This window comes from Rosa chinensis, chromosome 5 (assembly GCF_002994745.2).
Source record: "Rosa chinensis cultivar Old Blush chromosome 5, RchiOBHm-V2, whole genome shotgun sequence".
NCBI classification, from domain to species: domain Eukaryota; kingdom Viridiplantae; phylum Streptophyta; class Magnoliopsida; order Rosales; family Rosaceae; genus Rosa; species Rosa chinensis.
The window spans coordinates 70,257,014-70,276,070 of record NC_037092.1 but is presented as its reverse complement, the minus strand read 5'-3'; the positions used below and the strand labels follow the sequence as shown (position 1 = coordinate 70,276,070).

Sequence of the window (19,057 nt, the reverse complement as noted above, 5' to 3'; positions counted from 1 at the left end):
GATTGGTAGAGAGGGAAAGGATGACAGTAGTGAGCAAGCAAGCCGAGTGGATAATATTCTCAAATCCATGTGGGAGTAGTCTACCACCGGCCCCGCCTCCACCACTATTTGCGCGCAGAAGGCTACGTTCCTAGTGATGCAGAAGTTGAGAAGGAGCTGAAGTTCAAAAGTACTCGGCTCTCTTGAATTTTGCAATGTTGTTAATGACCTCATTATGTCATGTACAGTGCACTTGATTAGAAGAACAATTGTTATTACTATACTTGAGGGCAAATGAATAAAAGAAAGAAAAAAAAAATCCTTCTTTCGTTTCTATTTTAAAAGTTTTTTTTTTTTTTTTTTGGCCTATCATATGGAAGGAAGCTTTTCGATTGTGGCCATGGAAGGAATAGGAAGAAAAACCAAAAATAAAAATTACACTTAAAATGAGTACATGGATTTTTCTCCTGGATCTACATCTACTGTATATATGTTTGCTATTGTTTTCTAATTCCCTTAGTAATTTTCAATTTTTCATATCAAAGGAACGGAATTAAGAAGTCAAACCAAAATTGGGAAGAAAAAGAAATAGATAGAACAAAAAAGGGCAATCCCAAAAATGATATCGGTATTTGTAGTGTGTGTCTGATGCACAATGGTTTCTAAAGAAATTTATCATCAATCTATAAGTAATATATGCAACCTTTAGGTAAATTGATAACCCACAGTCCATATTTTCAATAGGGTCCTTCACCCAAAGCATCAAAATCAGCCAAAACTGTTTCACTTACCCCAGTTGCAACATATTTTTATTCCCTATTACCCAATTTAAACTAAATTGACATTTTTACCCTTAGCCTAACTAAAAAAATTACATTGATGTCATTCCCTTCTCTCTCTCTCATCTCTCTTTCCAGTACGACCCCGGCCTATCTCTCTCTCTAGCAAGACTATCGGCGATGCACTCTCTCTGATGAAAGAGCTCATTGAGAAAGCTGACATGTCAAGGACCAAACCGCCGATGTTGCGCATCACTGTGGTCGTGCCAGAGGAGTACGCTGACAAGTTGAGAGAGAATTTGTCGCAGTTCACTCATGAACCGACAAGATCAGATTCGAAATAGAGTTCCATCTCTCCGACGCCTCTGATTCCGATCGACAAGGCCCAGCCCCGAATCCAAACCCAAAGCCTTTAATCTTGTCAGCTCCATGATGGAGGCTCCCATTGCGAACGTTCCTTGATCTCAGAGCAGTTCCCAGAAACCACCGAGTCGATCACCTCGTTTCGGGTGGACGCGTGAACCTTTACAGAAAAATGCCGAGATTGGAGAGGATCGGAATTTACAGGTGATGGTGAAAAGATCGGTGGCGGCGTCGGTCACATCTCATGGTTGAACTCCTTGAACTCCGATTGGGTGCCCAGAGCTTTTCTCTAGGTGCCCAAATCAATTTCTCTGTTTTTTTTTTTTTGGTAAAATTAGGGCAAAAGGCCGAGAAGGAAAGAAAAGTGGAAAAAAAAAAAAAAAAATTCTATTGGGGTAATAGAGGACTGTTAAAGGTCTATTGGGGGCAATAGACATTTTGAATTGATGTAATCTTCTCTCTTTTTTTCTTTAATCAAAGTTTTATTTGTCTAAATTTAAGGAGATTAGTTCCTATTCCGGCTACTGAAAGTTCTATTAGGGGGCAATAGATGTTTTGAATTGATGTAATCTCCTAGTTTTTTTTTCTTCAATAAAAGTTTATTTGTTTAAATTAAAGGAGATTAGTTCTCATTCCGGCGACTGAAATTTCTATTGGGGGTCAATAAGTGTCTATTGGGAAGCAATAGAGGTTTATTGCCTCTCTATTGGGGGAAATAGAAGTCTATTGGGGGGCAATAAACTTTTCCAGCGACCTATGAGATCTCCGACGACCTTTTTGGGGACCTCCGGTGAGGTTTTCAGAGAAGTCCGGTGTGTGGCGGTCGGTGACCAAAATCCGGCGGCCGGCAATGAGACTCTGGTGAAGTCTCCTATGATCTCTCTCTCTCTCTCTCTCTCTCTCTCTATATGTAACAAATGGGTGAGGGTAAAATAGTCTAAAAAAATAAAAAATAAAAACCTAATCCTTAGAGTGTTTTGGGTGAGGGAAATTAAAAAAACTTACTAGAGTAAGTGGGAAAAACATCCCTAGAATTGGGGTAAATGGACAAAAACCCTTTTTATAAGGGTAAAAACTCCAAATGGTATTTGAAATACTGCGAAAGATATTCTTTTGCACCTACAAATTTTTTTGACCCCAACCGGTACCTGAAGTATTGTGCCGTTACCAAATATAATACTTCCCGTTAACTTTTTCATTAAAGTTGTCTATGTGGCATGCATTTTTTTTGGATAACAACTCCAAATGCCTGAATTATTTCACAATATTTTTTTTGTACCTATAAATTCTTTTTTTACCTCATATGGTATTCTCAAGTTTGCGCCGTTACTAAATATAGTACTTTCGTTATGTTTTGGGTTTTAAGTGTTTATGATTAATATGTATCATATGTTTCGTAACTTAGGTTTATGATCAATATATATAAGATTACTGTGTATCATACGTTTGCTCAGTCACATATTGATCATAAGCACTTGGTTGTCTTTTTAAAAAATACGCTACAGAGCATATGATACATATTGATCATAAACTTAAACTACATCTTATATAATTAAGTCAATTCTTGAGGGAATGGTTAAATTTTTGAACTACCATATATGGCCTCACATAATATAGATATTAATAAATAAGTTATTTCTATACGAGGATAAGATAGTCAATTGGTTATATCATATTTCAAAAAATTGCAATACTTCTCATGAAAAAAGAGAAATTTTTCCAACATCAAGAGAGAAATTGTTGTAACTTTTTAAATTTTAAAAAATAAAAATAAATGCTAATTGACATGTGCGGACATATGATGCATATTGATAATAAACATTTAAAAGCCAAAACATATCAGTAGGCCACTTTAATGAGAAAGCTAATTAAAGTACTATATTTGGTAATCGCGCAATACTTGAGGTATCATTTAAGGTAAAAAAAAAATTATAACCAAAAAATACATTTTGCAACAGTTCAGGTACCATTTGAAGTTTTTGTCCAAAGAATACATGCCATGTAAGCGACTTAAACGGAAAAATTAACGAAAGTACTTGTGTGTGACGTCCCGAACCCGAATTCACCGGTTTACTAGTCATTTGGACGGTAAACAACTTTTACTTTCACTTTTACTGTCATTTCAATGCTTTTAGGGGGCCCTAAAAGTTGACTTTTTGTTCAGGTCAAAATTTGAGAAAATTTCCTTCATGAAAGTTGTAGAGGACGTTAAACCGAGCGCGTGCATATGTGGTACGTAAAAATCGGAGTTCGTATGCAAAAGTTATAAGCGAAATGGTAAAGTTACTGTTCATGGTAAGTTTCTATAAATAGGACGAGTTACTGTGGTAAGTTTCCATTTTCGGAAACTTACCGAGCCGTCTCCTTTCTCTCTCCCCGACTGTCTCTTCCTCTCCGACCTCGTCACCTTCTTCCGGCCATAACTCCTCCATCCGGCGACGGATTTTGACGTGTAAGATGTCGTTGGAAAGCTCTCTTCCTTCTCTTGATTTCTGGGTTCGTTTCGTAGCTTAATATGAACTGTGGAAGGTGCAGCAACGAGAAGAAGATGACGGTCACTGTAGCATTTTTGAGGCAGCGTCGATATTTTCCGATTCCGGCAGTCTCCGGCCACCAAATTGGCGTCGAAGGTTCGGTTTTTGACATAGATCATTTCCCCTAAGGTCTTTGATTTCAATTTGCAGTGTAGAGGTCGAATTAACAATTTCAATTTCTAGGGTTCTTGGAGTTTTCGGGAAAAATTTCACCGGCCTAATTGGAGCTCTTCCAGGTAAAATTGGAACTTGTTGTAGTTGAGAAAGAGGTTGGGTTTGTTGAGTAGATGGTGCTGCCAAATTTTGGTGGCCATCTGAGGTGGTTGCCGCCGGCGCGTGGGGCCCACGCGCTGCCACTGTTGGTGGCGCGTGGAGGCGTGTTGGGCTGTGTTTTAATTCCAGTTTTTAGCCCATTAAATCCTATAAATATTGTAGAGCTTGTATATGAAATTTGGTGAATTTTGGAGAAGCTTGGATTTAATTATGAATTTTTGAAGTTTAGGGTTTCGATTATCGAATTACGAGAATCCGGCCGTCGGATATCTCTCGGTTCTGCCTTGGAACCTTTAAATTAACGAAATGGTATTAGTGATATAATTTGGGTTGCATCCGAGGAGAAGTGGAGATGTAATTATGAGGATTTGATTTTGAGAATCGTATTTAATTGTTGAATAGTTATTCACGGAAAATAATTGTATACAGGGCGACGTACCGAGCTATTGCTCGACGAAGGAACTCGTATGCATGGTCGCCTAAACAGTATTGTGAGTGGACCTTTGTTTTTAAATTAATTCCGCATGCAGTATTATTATTATTTTCTTCCAATTGAGATTTAATTATGTTTTGAATATTTGAGATTTAGTTTATCGAGATTTATTTATGGATTACGAGATTAGTATTGAAATTCCTTCCCGAGGGCTTTTAGTAGATTTTTGAGATAGTCATTCATGAGTTATTGAGTTGGGAAATGATTTTCGGGAAGTGACTGATTCGGAAAAATATTATGAGAATTATTGTTTTCGAATATAAGTTTTTATGAAGATATACGAGTGCGAGGGATTTAGCAAATATTTGAGCATGATTGATTTATCGAGATTTATTGGGTTTTGAATTCCGCACTTATCAGACTTGGGTTAGATGGAACTTTCTTTCCGAAAGCAATTATTGAATTATAGAGTATGTGATTATGCTTTCGAGGATTTATTGAGATATCGAGGATTGAGTTAGTGAGTTATTACTGAGTTATGCTTTCGGTGAATTATTATTGATTTATTAAGGTAATATCAAGTTTCTTTCCGAAAGCAAGTGATTGAAAGAGGTTATGTTCAGTTCTTGAGGAGGCTATTCAGTTTATTAAGGAGGCCAGTTTTGGCGCATGCGTATCTTACCTAGTTGGCAGTCCCTTCTAGGTAATAGTCTGGTTGGCAGTCCCTTCCAGACTACAGCTCGGTTGGCAGTCCCATCCGATGCGTCACCTGGTTGGCAGTCCCTTCCAGATGACATGAGGTAGCTAGTCGGCAGTCCCGTCTACTACCTGTGGTTAGTCGGCAGTCCCGTCTACTACATGTGGCTAGTTGGCAGTCCCATCTATCCACCGCCTCCTATCCCGGTTGGCAGTCCCTTCCGATGCGTCATCTGGGTGGCAGTCCCTCCTAGATGGCATGAGATGACTAGACAGCAGTCCTTTCTAGTCATCAAACGAGCCTCATGAAAAAGATGTTTTTATAAGGATTGAGGATGAGATTTTAAGAGGTTTCAAGATGTTCTTGTTATGTGATTGAGATTTCAGTAAAGAGGATGATTTTTTCAAGATTGTTACTGCATGCGAGGTTTTAGAGAATAACTTGGGAAAGCATTAAGTTTTACTTATTCATTTGAAATTACTTATTTTTCGTCCACTCACTCTAACGGATTTTAAATGTTTTCCCCTGGGCCCTTCGGTTTTAAATGCCCAGTTTGCAGGCCAGTTTAGCTTGAGGTCGAGCGTACTTGGGGTTGAGGCATAGCTGTCATAGCTTCCGCATTATAAAAGCATCGGTCATTTATCTTGCTTTCTATTCTCTTGTTCGCCTGTATATTAGATTGCTCTGATAACCTATGAGATTAATATTCTTAAGTTTCAGAATTGTTTGGTGATATGAGAGATGTTGTGATATAGGGAGCAGGGTGGCTCCAGGAGAATAAGGATGGATGATTTAGAAGTGTAATTGTTTTTCTACAGGTTTTGGGTTGTCCATTTTTAGGGGAAGTTCTGTCAAATTTTTGGTAGAATTTCTTCTAAGGTGGGCCCCGCAGGGCCTCTTCGGATTTCAGGGTGAAATCCGGGGCGGGTCCTGTCATTGTGAGCCCCGGAAAAATGTGTCGAGCTTATTCCATGATCTCGATAATCATCTAAGTGCTCGAGGAAATTTTCAGAAATTTTTACAAAGTGAAATCCTTGATTTAAGAGTTGGACTATAAAGTCTATGATATGGCGAGTTTGTGGAAATTTTCGGGGAATTTTCTGGGTATCCGAGCTATTTATAGCTATTTTCCGAAGTTGTGGAATTTTAGAAATTAAATCAAGAAATAGAAAATAGGTGGAGAATTCCCAGCCATCCATCATTCCATCGATTGATCACAACCGTTGGATTTTAAAAGAGGAGGCTTATATAGCTGCTGGACCAGTTCAGGTGATCTGGGAGACGCGCGAGAGAGATAGCGAGCTGGGAGTTCCTAGACCCGGACGCCACCGCGACGCAAGAAGGAAACCCGACCAGAGGGACGCCTTCCGGCCACCCCACGACGGCGCGCGGCCACCAACAGCTTTGTATTGTCATCGCCGTCACGCCTGTAGCCTTTGATTGCCCATGCACTGGACGAGGAGGGAGACTCGACGGTGAGAAGCAGCAACTGCTCCGACGAGTTTCTGCAATTTCCAGCCAACGCTTGGGCCGCATTCGGTATGGAAGTTCCTCCTCTCGCCTTCCCCTACACATTTATGTAACTAGTTTTTAAATTGGATCACGTTTTGATGATTTCGTTTCTGGGTTCATCTCGGTTCTGCCGTGTTCTTTGTTACCGGCGAATTTTCCGGCTCTTCTTGGCTTGTCCCGGCCTCGAATGCAACTGTAGACAAGGTATTTAGCAGCTGGCTAGGTAGATCATGTCGACAGCCTCAGTTCATCACCAACCCAGTTTCGACAGTGAGCTCGGGGAGCTGAGTTTGGGTTGGTTCAAGGGATTTCCTATTTCGAAGGTATAATCTCGAACTAGATTCTTGTGTTGGTGATCAGAAATTATGCTACTGAGCTTGGTTTGATATGATGAAATTGAAGGCACTGTTATCGAATTGGTTATGTTGTCTAGAATTTTAATTATTTGAGTTGATGTCTGCTGTGGGCTATGTTAATTGTAATGGTGAATGAGTTTGGAAAATAGACAAGTTTTGATTTTGGTTGTCCTTAGCAGTTTTGGACACACCCTGTATAAGAACTAGAATATTTTGGGTGTCCACAGTAATTTCCATTGACTTACTATGCGACAAAATACGAAATGGAAGTAAAAGACCAAGTGTAGCGTGATTGAGATAAATTGTTGACGAAATTGGAAACATGTTCTATGCTTGTGCATATGTTAAATGGATAGAAAGTGAAAGAAATTAATATATATATATATATATATATATATATATATATATATAGGGGGCCTTAGTAATCGGGTGCACTCAATATATATTTGGTAGATACTATAAACTTCAAGTAAATGTTTGGTAATTTGGGTTAATTATCGAACCAGTATCGAATGGTCAAACGTTGGTCAAAGTTGGTCAATCCTGGTCAAACCAGGAAGGGTTGGCTTTAAATATTTGTTCGACGGATTATTAACGTTAATTATGTCGGAATCTAGGATTTCCAGTTACCCGAGGAACGGAAGGTTCGTGAATTTCGGACAACGTAAAAGGTTAAAGCATCAGAATCCAGGTAGGGGACTCGGGACTCATTCGGTTAGTTGTTTTCTGTTTTGAATTAAATGTTTATGCATATTTGAGTTGCATGGTTTGGTTATTGATGGCTTGAGAGTGAGTGGAACATAGCGATTCCTTGGGCTTCGATCCCCTAAATCTCTGGAGGGGCCATATGGACGTAATGGTGTCTAACATCCTTTGAGGTGTGACACTATTTCTAGGTGATATGGCGTAAGTGGACACTCTCACTACACTTACCTGGTGATGATTTTATTTGAGGTAAGGCCGTGTAGTTGGTCCATGGGACTGGCCATCAAGTATTATGCATTTCTTTGAGTTTTGTGCATTGGATTTTGAGTCCGAGAGATATTTAAAGTTTGTCGTTCTTTAAAGAAATGATTTCACTTTTTCATACTGGGATCCCAAATTATTATCTTATGTGTCGGTTTTCAAACATAGTCTGTGAAGCCCCTATTGAGTAGTGAGGACGAAAGCTCACCCCTACAACAGTGTGGTTGTAGGTACTGTACACTGAAAATGGGATTAGAGCTGACGGAGCTGGGTGTGCAGATTTCAATAGAAGTCAGGTTCTGGGTTCCAATCTTATTCTTGTTCCTTAAAAATTGTATTTTCGGAACTTGTCACAATTTGTTTGTTATATGCTAAGTCCTTTATCCCTCGGTTTTTTGCAACGTTAAGTCCTGGACGAACATTTGAATTTAAAGTTTAGAAAGGTTTTCACCTCAAAAGAATTTAAAAGCTTCTGTTGCGAATTTTTGTCAAAATTTATTTCGAACAAATGCCCAGGGAATTTATAGAATGTAAATCAAAATTTTTGGTTTATGTTTTAGAGACTCACGGCACTGTAACGTATTCAAGCTGGTGATGTGTAGTTTGGGGCGTTACAGTACTATATTTGATATTGGTACAATATTTTAGATACCATTTAGGGTAAAAAAAATATTTATAATACTTTTGCAATACCGCATTTTTGAACAAAGAAGATACTGTATTGATCAAATACAATTAGAATGGTACAAAAGGGCATCCAGAATGAAGTCTGGAGCATGAGTAAACCATTCAGATTGAACATCTAAATCAATACTATGGCTAGCCAATCTATGAGCTACTCTATTGGAAGTTCTAGGTGCATGCGACAAATAGATCTGAGGAGAGTGACTTAGTAATAGCTTGATATCTTCAACAATACTACCCAAAGAAGAACAATCTTCCTCTGCTGAGTTAATGTAGCTACCAGACAATCACTATGGATTACTGCCCTCGTTACATCCAAAGCTTGGAGAAATTCCAATCCAGATTTTAATGCCAACAGCTCAATATGTAAAGCAGAGGTGATGAACTGCTTTCGGAGAGAGAAGCCTGCAATAAAGTCTCCCTTATGGTTACGGACCACTCCTCCTACACCACCATAATTAGCTGAGCTGATGAATGAACCATCCACATTTGAAGTGAAAACCTTTCAATAAATGTGTACTGATTCCTGCCCACATTTTTCACAGTGGGTTAATTCCAACGTGTTCTTTCTTACTATGCATTTTGTCTAACTTCAATTTTTTTGGACAATATTAATCAGGGGCTTCTTGAACCAACCCCACTAGAAGAAATTATGACATTGGCTCTCCTTATGTGCAGGCCTCCACTCTAAATCCGCCCTATATACAATTGCTACGAACAAACAAACACTATATGAAATTTTTGAATATATGCAGAAGTGGCATTCACACACTGCATGTGAGTGCAAGAGAGTTGTATTGGTTCCCATTAAATATTGCCACAAGATTCAAAACTCATTGTGTGACTCATTACAATTTCAAACCATGCTGTCTGGTAGGGAAGAAAATACTGACGTTGACTTGAAACCTCGATACTTTTGATACAATTGAAAACTCCAATGACTAATCAAATTCAAACTTTGCTGTCAAGTTGAAAATTTCAATTCAAAAGCCATATGGCATATCAATCCCACGCTCACGTTGGTTCCATCAATCACTCAAGATTTCACTTTGAAACCTTCTCCTTTGTAACACTCCCTTTTATGTTAAACAAATGAAGTTTGTGTCTCAATCTGATTACATATGCAGCTCTCACTTTGAAACACTCCCCTTGACAAATGAATCTTTTCCTTTGTAACACTCCCTTTTATATTAAACAAATGAAGTTTGTGTCTCAATCTTCAATCTGATTACATATGCAGCTCTCACTTTGATAGGTGGATTTTAGGTGTTGTGCTTGTTATGAAGTTTGTGTCTCAATCTTCAATCTAATTACATATGCAGCTCTCACTTTGTTTGATAGGTGGATTTTAGGTGTTGTGCTTGTTTTATAGTTGTGCCAAACTCGGATCTACAAACCTTGGTCTGTTTCCTCTCATTTTTCTCATCTCAAACATGTCTGTCTTGAGCAACCATAGTGGTACGACTACACCATTGTTTAATGAATTGAAGAAGCAAGCTTCCTTCTTTTTCAAGGAGAAGATCAAGAACGCAAGGTTGGTCCTCACAGATGTAACGCCAGCTCAATTGTAAGTACTGCTTATTAGCATTTCACTCCTTTTATTTGTTATATGGGTTTAGACGTTTAGTTTGATGATCTGGTTTTGATTCATGAAACTTGCTATTTGGGTTTGGATTAATTCTGATCTGAAAAATTTTCTGGGGTTGATGTTTATGTCTAAAGATTGACTGAGGAAGCTACAAATGGAAATCCATGGGCACCAGACACAAGGACTTTGGCTTCAATTTCAAGGGCTGCTTTTGAACTCGACGACTTTACAAGAATTGTGGAGATTTTGCACAAAAGGTTTTTGGCCTTTTCTCACTGTTCCTTTTCTCCTTAATGCTTCTCATCTATGATGATTTGGTTAAGTATTCATCAGATTCAATTACTTATAATTGCATCAGATTCCTCAAGTTTGAGAGAAAGGACTGGAGGGTATCATACAATTCTCTGATTGTGCTAGAAAACTTGTTGACTCATGGACCAGAGAGTGTTGCAGCTGAGTTTGAGGTTGACAAAGGTGTTATTGAACAGATGGGAGGCTTTCAGCACATTGATGAGAAAGGGTCAGTAATCCTGATATGACATTTTTCTTGTACCATATATTGTTTGGTGTTGTGCTTTTACTAGTTAGACTGGCAATCTGGCTGATTGATCCCAGTGAATTCTTATTTGAACGTATTACGTGTGGTTGATACTTGATACTGCTGATACTCGAGAATCAGACAACGCAACTCTTTCACCGTTTGGTAATAGAACAGCTACCCAGTATGGTTGTAACATATGTATAATTACATGCATGCAGATTCAATTGGGGTCTTGCAGTTAGAAAAAAGTCTCTGAGAATATTGAAGCTGCTACACCCAGGAAACTTTCTCAAAGAAGAGAGAGACCGAGCTCGAAAACTAACAAGAGGCATTCAAGGATTTGGAAGCTTTTGCCAGAGAACATCTTCGGCACAAGGCATTTTAAGAGAATCATCGTATGAAACATATGGAAGGTCTAATTCTGACTTCGTCAACCATGAAGATCAAGAAAATCAGCTACCATCCCCCGGTATTGAAGATTTACCAAAGAAATTAGGAGAATCGAAGCAGAATAATGAAAGCGTAAGCACCGACTCTAGCAAGGAAGCAGGGAATTCAAGCTCTAGGGATGGTCTGATGGCTAAGAAACCTGAAACTCGAACAAGTTTTAAAGAAAACAAGGTTCCAAACAAGGAGGTATTAGATAAATGGAACTGCGAGGAGGAGTTTAACCCACTTCTTTTGGGTGATAACAAAGATGAGTCCAGAATTGAACTTTCTACTGAAGATGATCACCCTTTCAGTGACACTAACAATCAAAGTGCATCTTTGTTGCTTGTATAAGAAGAAAAGAAAGATCAGGAGTCAAGAAAGTTTCTTCCACTGCATGTGGAATGAGACTGAGTTGAGAGGTTATTGTTTCTGTTTTAATTTGGGTAGATAATAGATTCTACTACAGAAGACCAGGCTCTATCCTCGTTCTCCAGGTTAAAGCAAGGACAACTATTGAATTAGTTATTTTACAATCCTTAGAAGACACATGGTCTAAATCAGAAAATCAGAAATTAATCATTGCTGCTTATTGTATGATTGATTAATTACTGCACTTTACATTAATGATTAGAATCCAACTAACTTCCCTATTATTTCATGATATACAATGGTTACAACAACCTAAATCTGCAAAATATGAAGTTACTGAGATTTCAACACTTGCAAAGCCAATCTTGAATAGCAAGCCGTAGGGCATGGTTGGGAGTAAGATGCAAGTGACTTAATTTCAAATTGGTCATCGGAGAAGTTTCGCCGCCATTTTGCAACCATTTAAGCAGAGCTTCCCCTTCATAAGTAAAGCCATCAGCTGCCACCTGAGGGTCATGCATTATTTCCTGAAAGCAACCAATAATGTGCATAAGCCACAGAAGGTTAAATACAGACTAGCATGCAAAATCCAGTCTTGGTTGGTTTTTAACTATGTTTACCACCTAGCTCTTACGGTCATGTTGAAAAGCTTGGAGCCCTTTCGCTGCAGAATTTGTGACTTCTGAGCTTCTTTCACAAGTGCCAAACCCAAGTCCTAAGTCCTAATAAGAATGAACTATGATGTTTCCTTCTTATTAATTTTTGTTTCCTTCTTATTGGTACACATTCTCAAACTGAAGAAGGAAAAATTAATTGAGCCTTATGTTACCAGATGTTGGAACATTTAGCAACCGAGTTTGGAGAGTCTAATCCTAACTTGTTTAGGCTTCCAGGAATCAGCTATGAGTTCACCTAGAGGTTGTGTAAGTGCTACTCAACAGATTATATTCACCAGTATCACTAACCTGACGGATTGGACACAAAAAAAAGGATGGCACCGATCGCTCTTCAGAGACATGCAACTGCTCGAATTCCCTTACTAAAGCTGGTGTAAGCTCTGGTCTTTCCCTACTGTTCAATTCACAGCATTGCAACCCAAGCTGTACCAATCGCTTTGCCACGGATTCAGGCCACTCTCCAGCTGATGAATCCAGAATTGCTGTCAAATTTCCACTCAGAAGTGCTCTGCGCACCTCACTTGCTAAGCCAACTGGAGGCCTTCTGGTGACTAACTGCAGAATAATTAGCCCAAAGGAGTAACTATCGGATTTGGGTGTCAACACTCCAACTCTCTGAAGCTCTGGATCTGTGTAAGAAAAAGCACCCTTTGGTTCAGTGAACCGGCGGAAACTTGCAGAAGAGAGATTCTCCTCGGTTACCAGCCTGCAAATCCCAAAATCACAAATCTTGCATCTGAGTTCCGAATCGAGTAGTATGTTTTGGGGCTTCAAATTACCATGGACAATCTTTTCAGGTTTGGAAGAGTGCAAGAAGCAAAGGGCACTAGAGATTTCAGCAATTATCCGTACTCGGGTCTTCCATGTCATGAAAGAAACATTACTTTTTCGGAAAAGATGGTCTTGGAGGCTCCCATTTGGTAAATACTCATACACAAGGGACCAGGCTTCTGGACACACACCAAGCAAGGTCACAAGATGAGGGTGCTGTATTTTACATAGAACTTGTACCTGCATGCACAAAAACAAATGTTGTCAGATCTACCAAGCAAGATAAGGATTAAGGGGTACTATTTGGTTGAGGCAGGAAAAATATGACCATCTCTTGAAGTACAAGTGCACCACTTATATTTTAATCATGTGACAAACCTCTTGTTGAAACTCTGATTGTCCTTGCATGTTATGAGGGTGTAGCTTCCTTATAGCAACAGTTCTTCCCAGCATTTCCCCCTTATAAACACAACCATATCCTCCCTGCCCAATCTTAAAGCTCTCTGAAAAATTGCATGTTGCAGTTTGCAGATCTGACAATGAGAATTCTGCCAGCTTGAGCAATTCTTCAACAGACCCAGTGAGACCATTGTAGTTCGCAGCTCCAGCTTGTCGACGACTTCTCCACCGTTCAAGCCAGCGTAGGGCTTCCATCTTCTGTCGTTGGATACCCTGTTTTTCTTGGCAGAGAGCTGCAATTGAAGTCTGAATTTGTTTTACTTCTCCAGAAGCTTCCTCTGACCTACGATTTGCTTCCTGAACTCGACTATCTAGAAGAGCAATATTTCTCATGGTATTCCTTATATTAGTGGAAAGTTCTTCCTTCTCCTCCATGATTTTTTCTTGTTCCTCCAATGTAGTTCTCAGGGCATCCTCAGCCTCTGTTCTAAGTTTAACTTCACGTGCATGGGCAAACTCAAATGCTTTAACCTGAAGATATCGGAGAAAAAACAATTTTGAGGTTACTAGTAATTTCGGTGGTTCAGTAAATCAACTTTGTCATAATATTTACATTCTGTTTTCCAATATCACAGAAAGCTAAAAATGCCATATCCTAACTTCTAGGAGTCATAATACTGCAAATGTTCTTAAACTGAACTACAGACATCAACTCATAGTTACCTTGTCAATAGCTTCAATAGCTTCTGATTCTAATCTTTTGCACTTCAATAGCTCTGAAGATGCCTTCTCCATCGATGCCTCAGCTTCTAGCGTAGCTTCCGTAAGCCTACTACATAAATCAGAATCTAAAGACACCCTTCCCTCAGCAGAACTATATCCTGAACCAGAGCTAGAACTTGTTCTGGTTGAACTATGAATATTGTGGGGTAAGCATGTATGGGTAGAACAAGATAAAGTTGATGATGATTGAGCGGCTTCTGACCGAACTGATTCACTCTGAAAGCAGTTACTGATTCTGGAAAAATCATTATTGGCAGAACTGGACTGGAGACACTCTGGGAGAAAAGCCTCATTCTTTCTATGTTGAAATGATTTAAAACTTTCTTCAGATGCAATTTGCAGTTGACTGCATGAAGGCAAAGAACTTTGGCCCTCCGAAGCAGCTCTTGTCCATAGAGGTTTCCCTTTGTTGATAAACCATATTTCACAGAACAAGGGAGCATTTTTGGCTGCATAACTTGCTTTGCTGGAGCTCCTTTTCACCTTCATGCAACTATATACAATAAAAAGTAAATAAAACCCTTAACTGCAAAACAATATAACATTTCAAGTTCACAACAAATCAGGAATAGTTATTTTGCGTACTCGGAAAAAGAAAAAGATTTAGAAAGCGGAACTTCACAAGTGCCTTTTTTTTTTTTTTTTTATTGTTTGGTAGATTTACTTGGATACCCAGGTCAACTCCTACTTTCCGGATAAAGTTGAACTCCGGTCCACTCCCTTGGAAGCAGGGCATGAACACTTGAGCATAGCCTAATCAGTTCAAGCCCGCACATTATCAATGTTACAGGAACCAAGTTCGCCATTCAGTAATAGCAATTTTCCACAGACCAGAGTATCAAGTATAATTATGTTCTTTACAAGGATATCAAATTTCAAAAGAGAGAACTATTATTTTCCAGTGATAAAGAACAGAAATGCGTTGTGCACCACTTACTTTTCTGGTACAGCCCCCATAACAAGTTTCCTAACTCCATATCTGTGCACTGATTCTACAATTCCTTTCTGAATTTCATCAGCTTCAACCATCGCAATGCTTGCTTTAATCTGTAAGGTAAATGCTTACATTATTATACTTATTCAGGTTCTTTTGGATAATATGTAGTTTCTTTTCATTTAAGAAGCAGTGTCATTTGAAGAAATATAGAAACTTGCCTCATAGAATAGTTCTTGACAAATTTTTAATGCCAACATTCAGCTACTAAGAATTAGCCCCACCAATAAACAAAAAAATAACATGCAAGGAAACGAATAACTAAGTGTACCTCCTGAAGACTGGTTGCAGTGAATTAGAAAGGCCTTAAAAGGAAATAAAGCAGGAAAGAACCAGTGTTTCCACCGAATAATAATTAACATAACTGTAGGGAGACTATGGTTCCTAAGATTCTGCACTATAACACATAAATTTTTAACTGTTATGATAGTCAAGACTACACATACAGAAGAGAGCACACCTTTTCTCTACAACAAATACTCAAATAACTTTGCAAAAGCTTCATTTTCTGTTCCTTTTCCTCCCTCCTGAAAGCACACACCACTTCAGCATTTGCTTTACTTGCAGGTAGTTTCCCTACTGCATAATGTAACCAACAACAAAATACAGTTCAGAACAAATCAAAGGAGAAAAAGTGGGTCCCCATATATCCAAAAAAAAAAAAAGGAGAAAAAGGAACACAAAAGAAGCTCAACCAGGAAAGATTGAATCTTAGCTTTTCCATTAGGAAATATTGCATAATTAAAGCCAACTTTGTTAAATTCTCTCAAGAACCCTTTCCTTTCTCAAATGCCAAACAATACCAATTGACATTCTATCCACAAAGAAACATTTTATTGCTGCATTAATTTTTCAAAACTCAAACTTGAAACCCCTTCATCAATATTGCACAGAAAACATAAAAGGCACAAACTTTCCGTAAAAAATTACAAACTTCAGAAAAGTTCAGAACGCATTCTTAAAAAAGGAGAATAATTTCGACCCTTTTTTACTTACAGAGAGTTGGAATGAGCTGAGAAGGTTGATGAACATGAAGTATACAAATCTCTCTACCACCAAATTGCTTCAAACTCCAACGAAGCAAGCTCACAGCTTTGTCCACAGACTTACCAACCGCCACGTGTACCTTGTCAGAGCCACCATCACCACCACCAGTTTCTTCAAAAATCTCCGGCAACTGAGAAGCAGTAGCCGGCGAGTCAAACCCACGTGCAAAACTCGCCGGAGATGAGAACCCAGAAGTGGGTTCGCCGGCGTGGTGTGGAGGAGGATGTGAAGGCTGCATGAGCTCCATAGATGGCTAGCGGGTCAAGTAGCTCCGCTGAAGGTGGAACTGGACTTTGAGGGTTGTCGGGTCCGGTTGTGGTGCAGGTGGGAGGTTCATGTGTTGGTCGTATGAGTGAGATTTTGGGGGAATGGTTTTCGAATTATAGAGAGTTGGGCTCGAGTGCTTGACGTTTTGTGCTGACTTGAAAATGACCGAGGAAAAATGATGATGGTGGAGGAGGGAGAAGGGATTTCTTATTTCTCTTGGGTCAATGTTTTTCCTTCTATGAGAAAAAAGAAATCAAAATAAAAATAGGAATGTCATCAATCATCTTGGGCATCATTTGATTCCCTCGAAGGTATTTTCAATGAGAAGAAAAAAATGTCCGGTAGGTGGTAGGTATATAGATTATTTTACGTAATTGGTAATAATAAGATAAGAGAAAGAGCAATAAAGAATTTATACGTTTAACCATTTGCTGTTGATCTAATGAATTCAACTTCTATTTAAAAAAATAATGTCTATGTTCAAGTTTTTTAACTATTTGTGTAGTTAATTTACTGTGGTTTAAATTTGTATTGTTTAAAACGAAATGTTTTAGGACTTATCTATCTTCTAAATTGTTGTCTACATTCTTATATTATAGAACTTAAACAAAATACAATAATATAGGAACCCTAACAAAGTTGTTGGTAATGAGACGAAAACTAGAAATTTATTGGGAGAATACAGGAACCTTATCGGGAATAAAATTTGTTGAGATATTGTGTTTTGAGAAGAGAAATTTTTTTTTTAGACAAATTGTTCGAAATAGTCTCACCATGTCTTTTCTATGGATTTTGGTATCAATATCTTATTTTCTTTATGCCATGTATTGCAAGAGTTAAGAAAATAAAAGATTTCAAAACTTGCTCTCTTTCTTTCCTTAGCTACATGGGGTGCTAGAGATTGATTGCAATGAATGTATGTCAATCATTACTTGGTTGGCCTCTTGCTTTCTATCTAAAAAGAATGTGGCTCTATTGCTTTTAGTTGGATGGTTCGTTTGGAATGAGCTTAATTTGAGGGTGTGGTCAAACAATTTCACTTATATGTGGTCTCAGTCTACTTTGGCTCCTTCTCATAGTACTGCAATGAGGGCTAGGGCAGTTTGGTCCCCTCCTCCTTCAGGTTGGCTTGAGGCCAATTGTGACCGAGACTTTGATTTGTCCTCCAAATCTAGTGGACTAGGAATGGTTTTGAGATGCTATGGGTGATATTGTCGGTGGGGTTTGCTCTGTTACCTCTCCTGATTTTGTTGAGGCCATGGCTTGTAGCCTTGTAGGGCTACTTTTCTCTTTGCAATGCAGTTTCATCTTTCTCTCATTAGTTTTGAGACATATTGTCAAAGTTTAGTTTATGTTATTGAGGCTGAGGGTGAGGAGGGTTGTATTATTGAGAACATTAACTTTTCTCTAGGAATTTTAGTTGGTTCTTCTTGGAGACATGTGTATCGTGAAGCTAATATGGTTATCCATAATTTAGACTTTATTATTAATTAAAATATGAACAGAGTATAAAATAATCGTTCAAATTCAAAAAACAAATAACAAAATCTAAAATAGTAAGATGTGATAGCACTGCAATATCTCCAAATGAAATGCAGGTTGTCGCTTTAACTGCACATGTGCTATTAGGTGAGTCGATTAAGAATATATGTAGTATTTAGATGAATGACTATCAAATTATACCAAAGAAAACGACGCGTTCCCTATATCAGACTATGAGACAAAGAAAAGTTATCATTTTCATTTCCCTTTAATATTTGTATTACACCATGGCATACAATCTTGTCGTAGGATTGGAGGAATCAGTCATAGATTCATGGGAGGCAGAGCAATTGTCAATTTATTCAATTCAATTCATTTCTTATCAAAGACTTTAAGATTAACATTACCTAACAAATAACCATCCCACCATCAGTGGCGGAACCCTTTGGGGGTCAGTGATAGCCATGGCCCCCCGCGCCCAAATTTTTTTACAAATTCCTTATAGAGTCTCATAAAAATGCATAAATAATTCAAAAAAAATCACTTATTTCTTATAATGGCCCCTCTCCCAATTTAATACAAGAATAAATTGAGAACTGACAATGGGTACATGAACATCTCAATATAGAATATTCTAAAATCAATTGTCATCTGTCCTCAATTTTTGAGTTGGTTTCTTACTTTCTTTTATTTTCTTCTATTAAATAATGTTTACTACTCTGTAGTTTAGGTCAAAATTAATTCAGTCCCTGAACTTTTAGATTCATCAAGAACACTTCTCACACTATCATTTCTCATCCAATAGATTACTCTGTCATGAATTTTGTCAAGAGTGAGTCTAGTTAGACCTCCCAATTTGTTATTTGGATCTCTTCTAATTTTTGTAAAAATTTGATATCTGTTTTACCCCTCTTATAGAAAATACAAGCTTTTGGCCCTCATATATTAAAAAAAAAAAAAACTAGAAGTGAATATTGCAGCCGTCTGCAATCCCAATAGAGTTCCAATGTGATATGTTTACACTATTTCCTTGCAGATCCAATATGTTTTCTCCGTGGTCTCTCTATCAAACTTAAAGAACTATGAATTAATTTATATTAATCTTTCATTCAGCAACTATAACAAAGGCAA

General features: G+C 38.2%; 2 protein-coding genes and 1 long non-coding RNA gene across 3 annotated transcripts; 2 read left to right on the top strand and 1 right to left on the bottom strand.

Moving 5' to 3' along the window:
- Positions 1 to 5,974: 5,974 nt before the first annotated feature.
- Positions 5,975 to 8,092, top strand: LOC121049396. Its single transcript, XR_005799912.1, has 3 exons — positions 5,975 to 6,597; positions 6,770 to 6,893; positions 7,544 to 8,092. It is a non-coding gene; the product is annotated as an uncharacterized LOC121049396 (long non-coding RNA).
- Positions 8,093 to 8,579: 487 nt separating this feature from the next.
- LOC112164700 lies at positions 8,580 to 11,750 on the top strand. Its single transcript, XM_024300996.2, has 4 exons — positions 8,580 to 10,143; positions 10,299 to 10,421; positions 10,523 to 10,684; positions 10,924 to 11,750. The coding sequence occupies exons 1-4, from the start codon at positions 10,010 to 10,012 to the stop codon at positions 11,486 to 11,488; spliced, it is 984 nt and encodes a 327-aa protein (XP_024156764.1). The 5' UTR covers positions 8,580 to 10,009; the 3' UTR covers positions 11,489 to 11,750.
- LOC112164699 (U-box domain-containing protein 33) lies at positions 11,695 to 16,698 on the bottom strand. Its single transcript, XM_024300994.2, has 7 exons — positions 16,127 to 16,698; positions 15,591 to 15,709; positions 15,074 to 15,183; positions 14,077 to 14,629; positions 13,333 to 13,884; positions 12,472 to 13,194; positions 11,695 to 12,033 (listed from the first exon to the last, which is right to left on the bottom strand). The coding sequence occupies exons 1-7, from the start codon at positions 16,422 to 16,424 to the stop codon at positions 11,851 to 11,853; spliced, it is 2,538 nt and encodes an 845-aa protein (XP_024156762.1). The 5' UTR covers positions 16,425 to 16,698; the 3' UTR covers positions 11,695 to 11,850.
- Between the last annotated feature and the right edge of the window lie 2,359 nt (positions 16,699 to 19,057).

Coding starts and splice junctions, on each gene's coding strand:
- LOC112164700 (XM_024300996.2), top strand. CDS start 10,010: ATGTCTGTCTTGAGCAACCATAGTGGTACGACTACACCATTGTTTAAT. Junction 10,422..10,522: donor GTGGAGATTTTGCACAAAAG/GTTTTTGGCCTT, acceptor TAATTGCATCAG/ATTCCTCAAGTTTGAGAGAA. Junction 10,685..10,923: donor CAGCACATTGATGAGAAAGG/GTCAGTAATCCT, acceptor ACATGCATGCAG/ATTCAATTGGGGTCTTGCAG.
- LOC112164699 (XM_024300994.2), bottom strand. CDS start 16,424: ATGGAGCTCATGCAGCCTTCACATCCTCCTCCACACCACGCCGGCGAA. Junction 14,630..15,073: donor ATGGGGGCTGTACCAGAAAA/GTAAGTGGTGCA, acceptor TATTGTATATAG/TTGCATGAAGGTGAAAAGGA. Junction 13,885..14,076: donor CTATTGAAGCTATTGACAAG/GTAACTATGAGT, acceptor CGATATCTTCAG/GTTAAAGCATTTGAGTTTGC.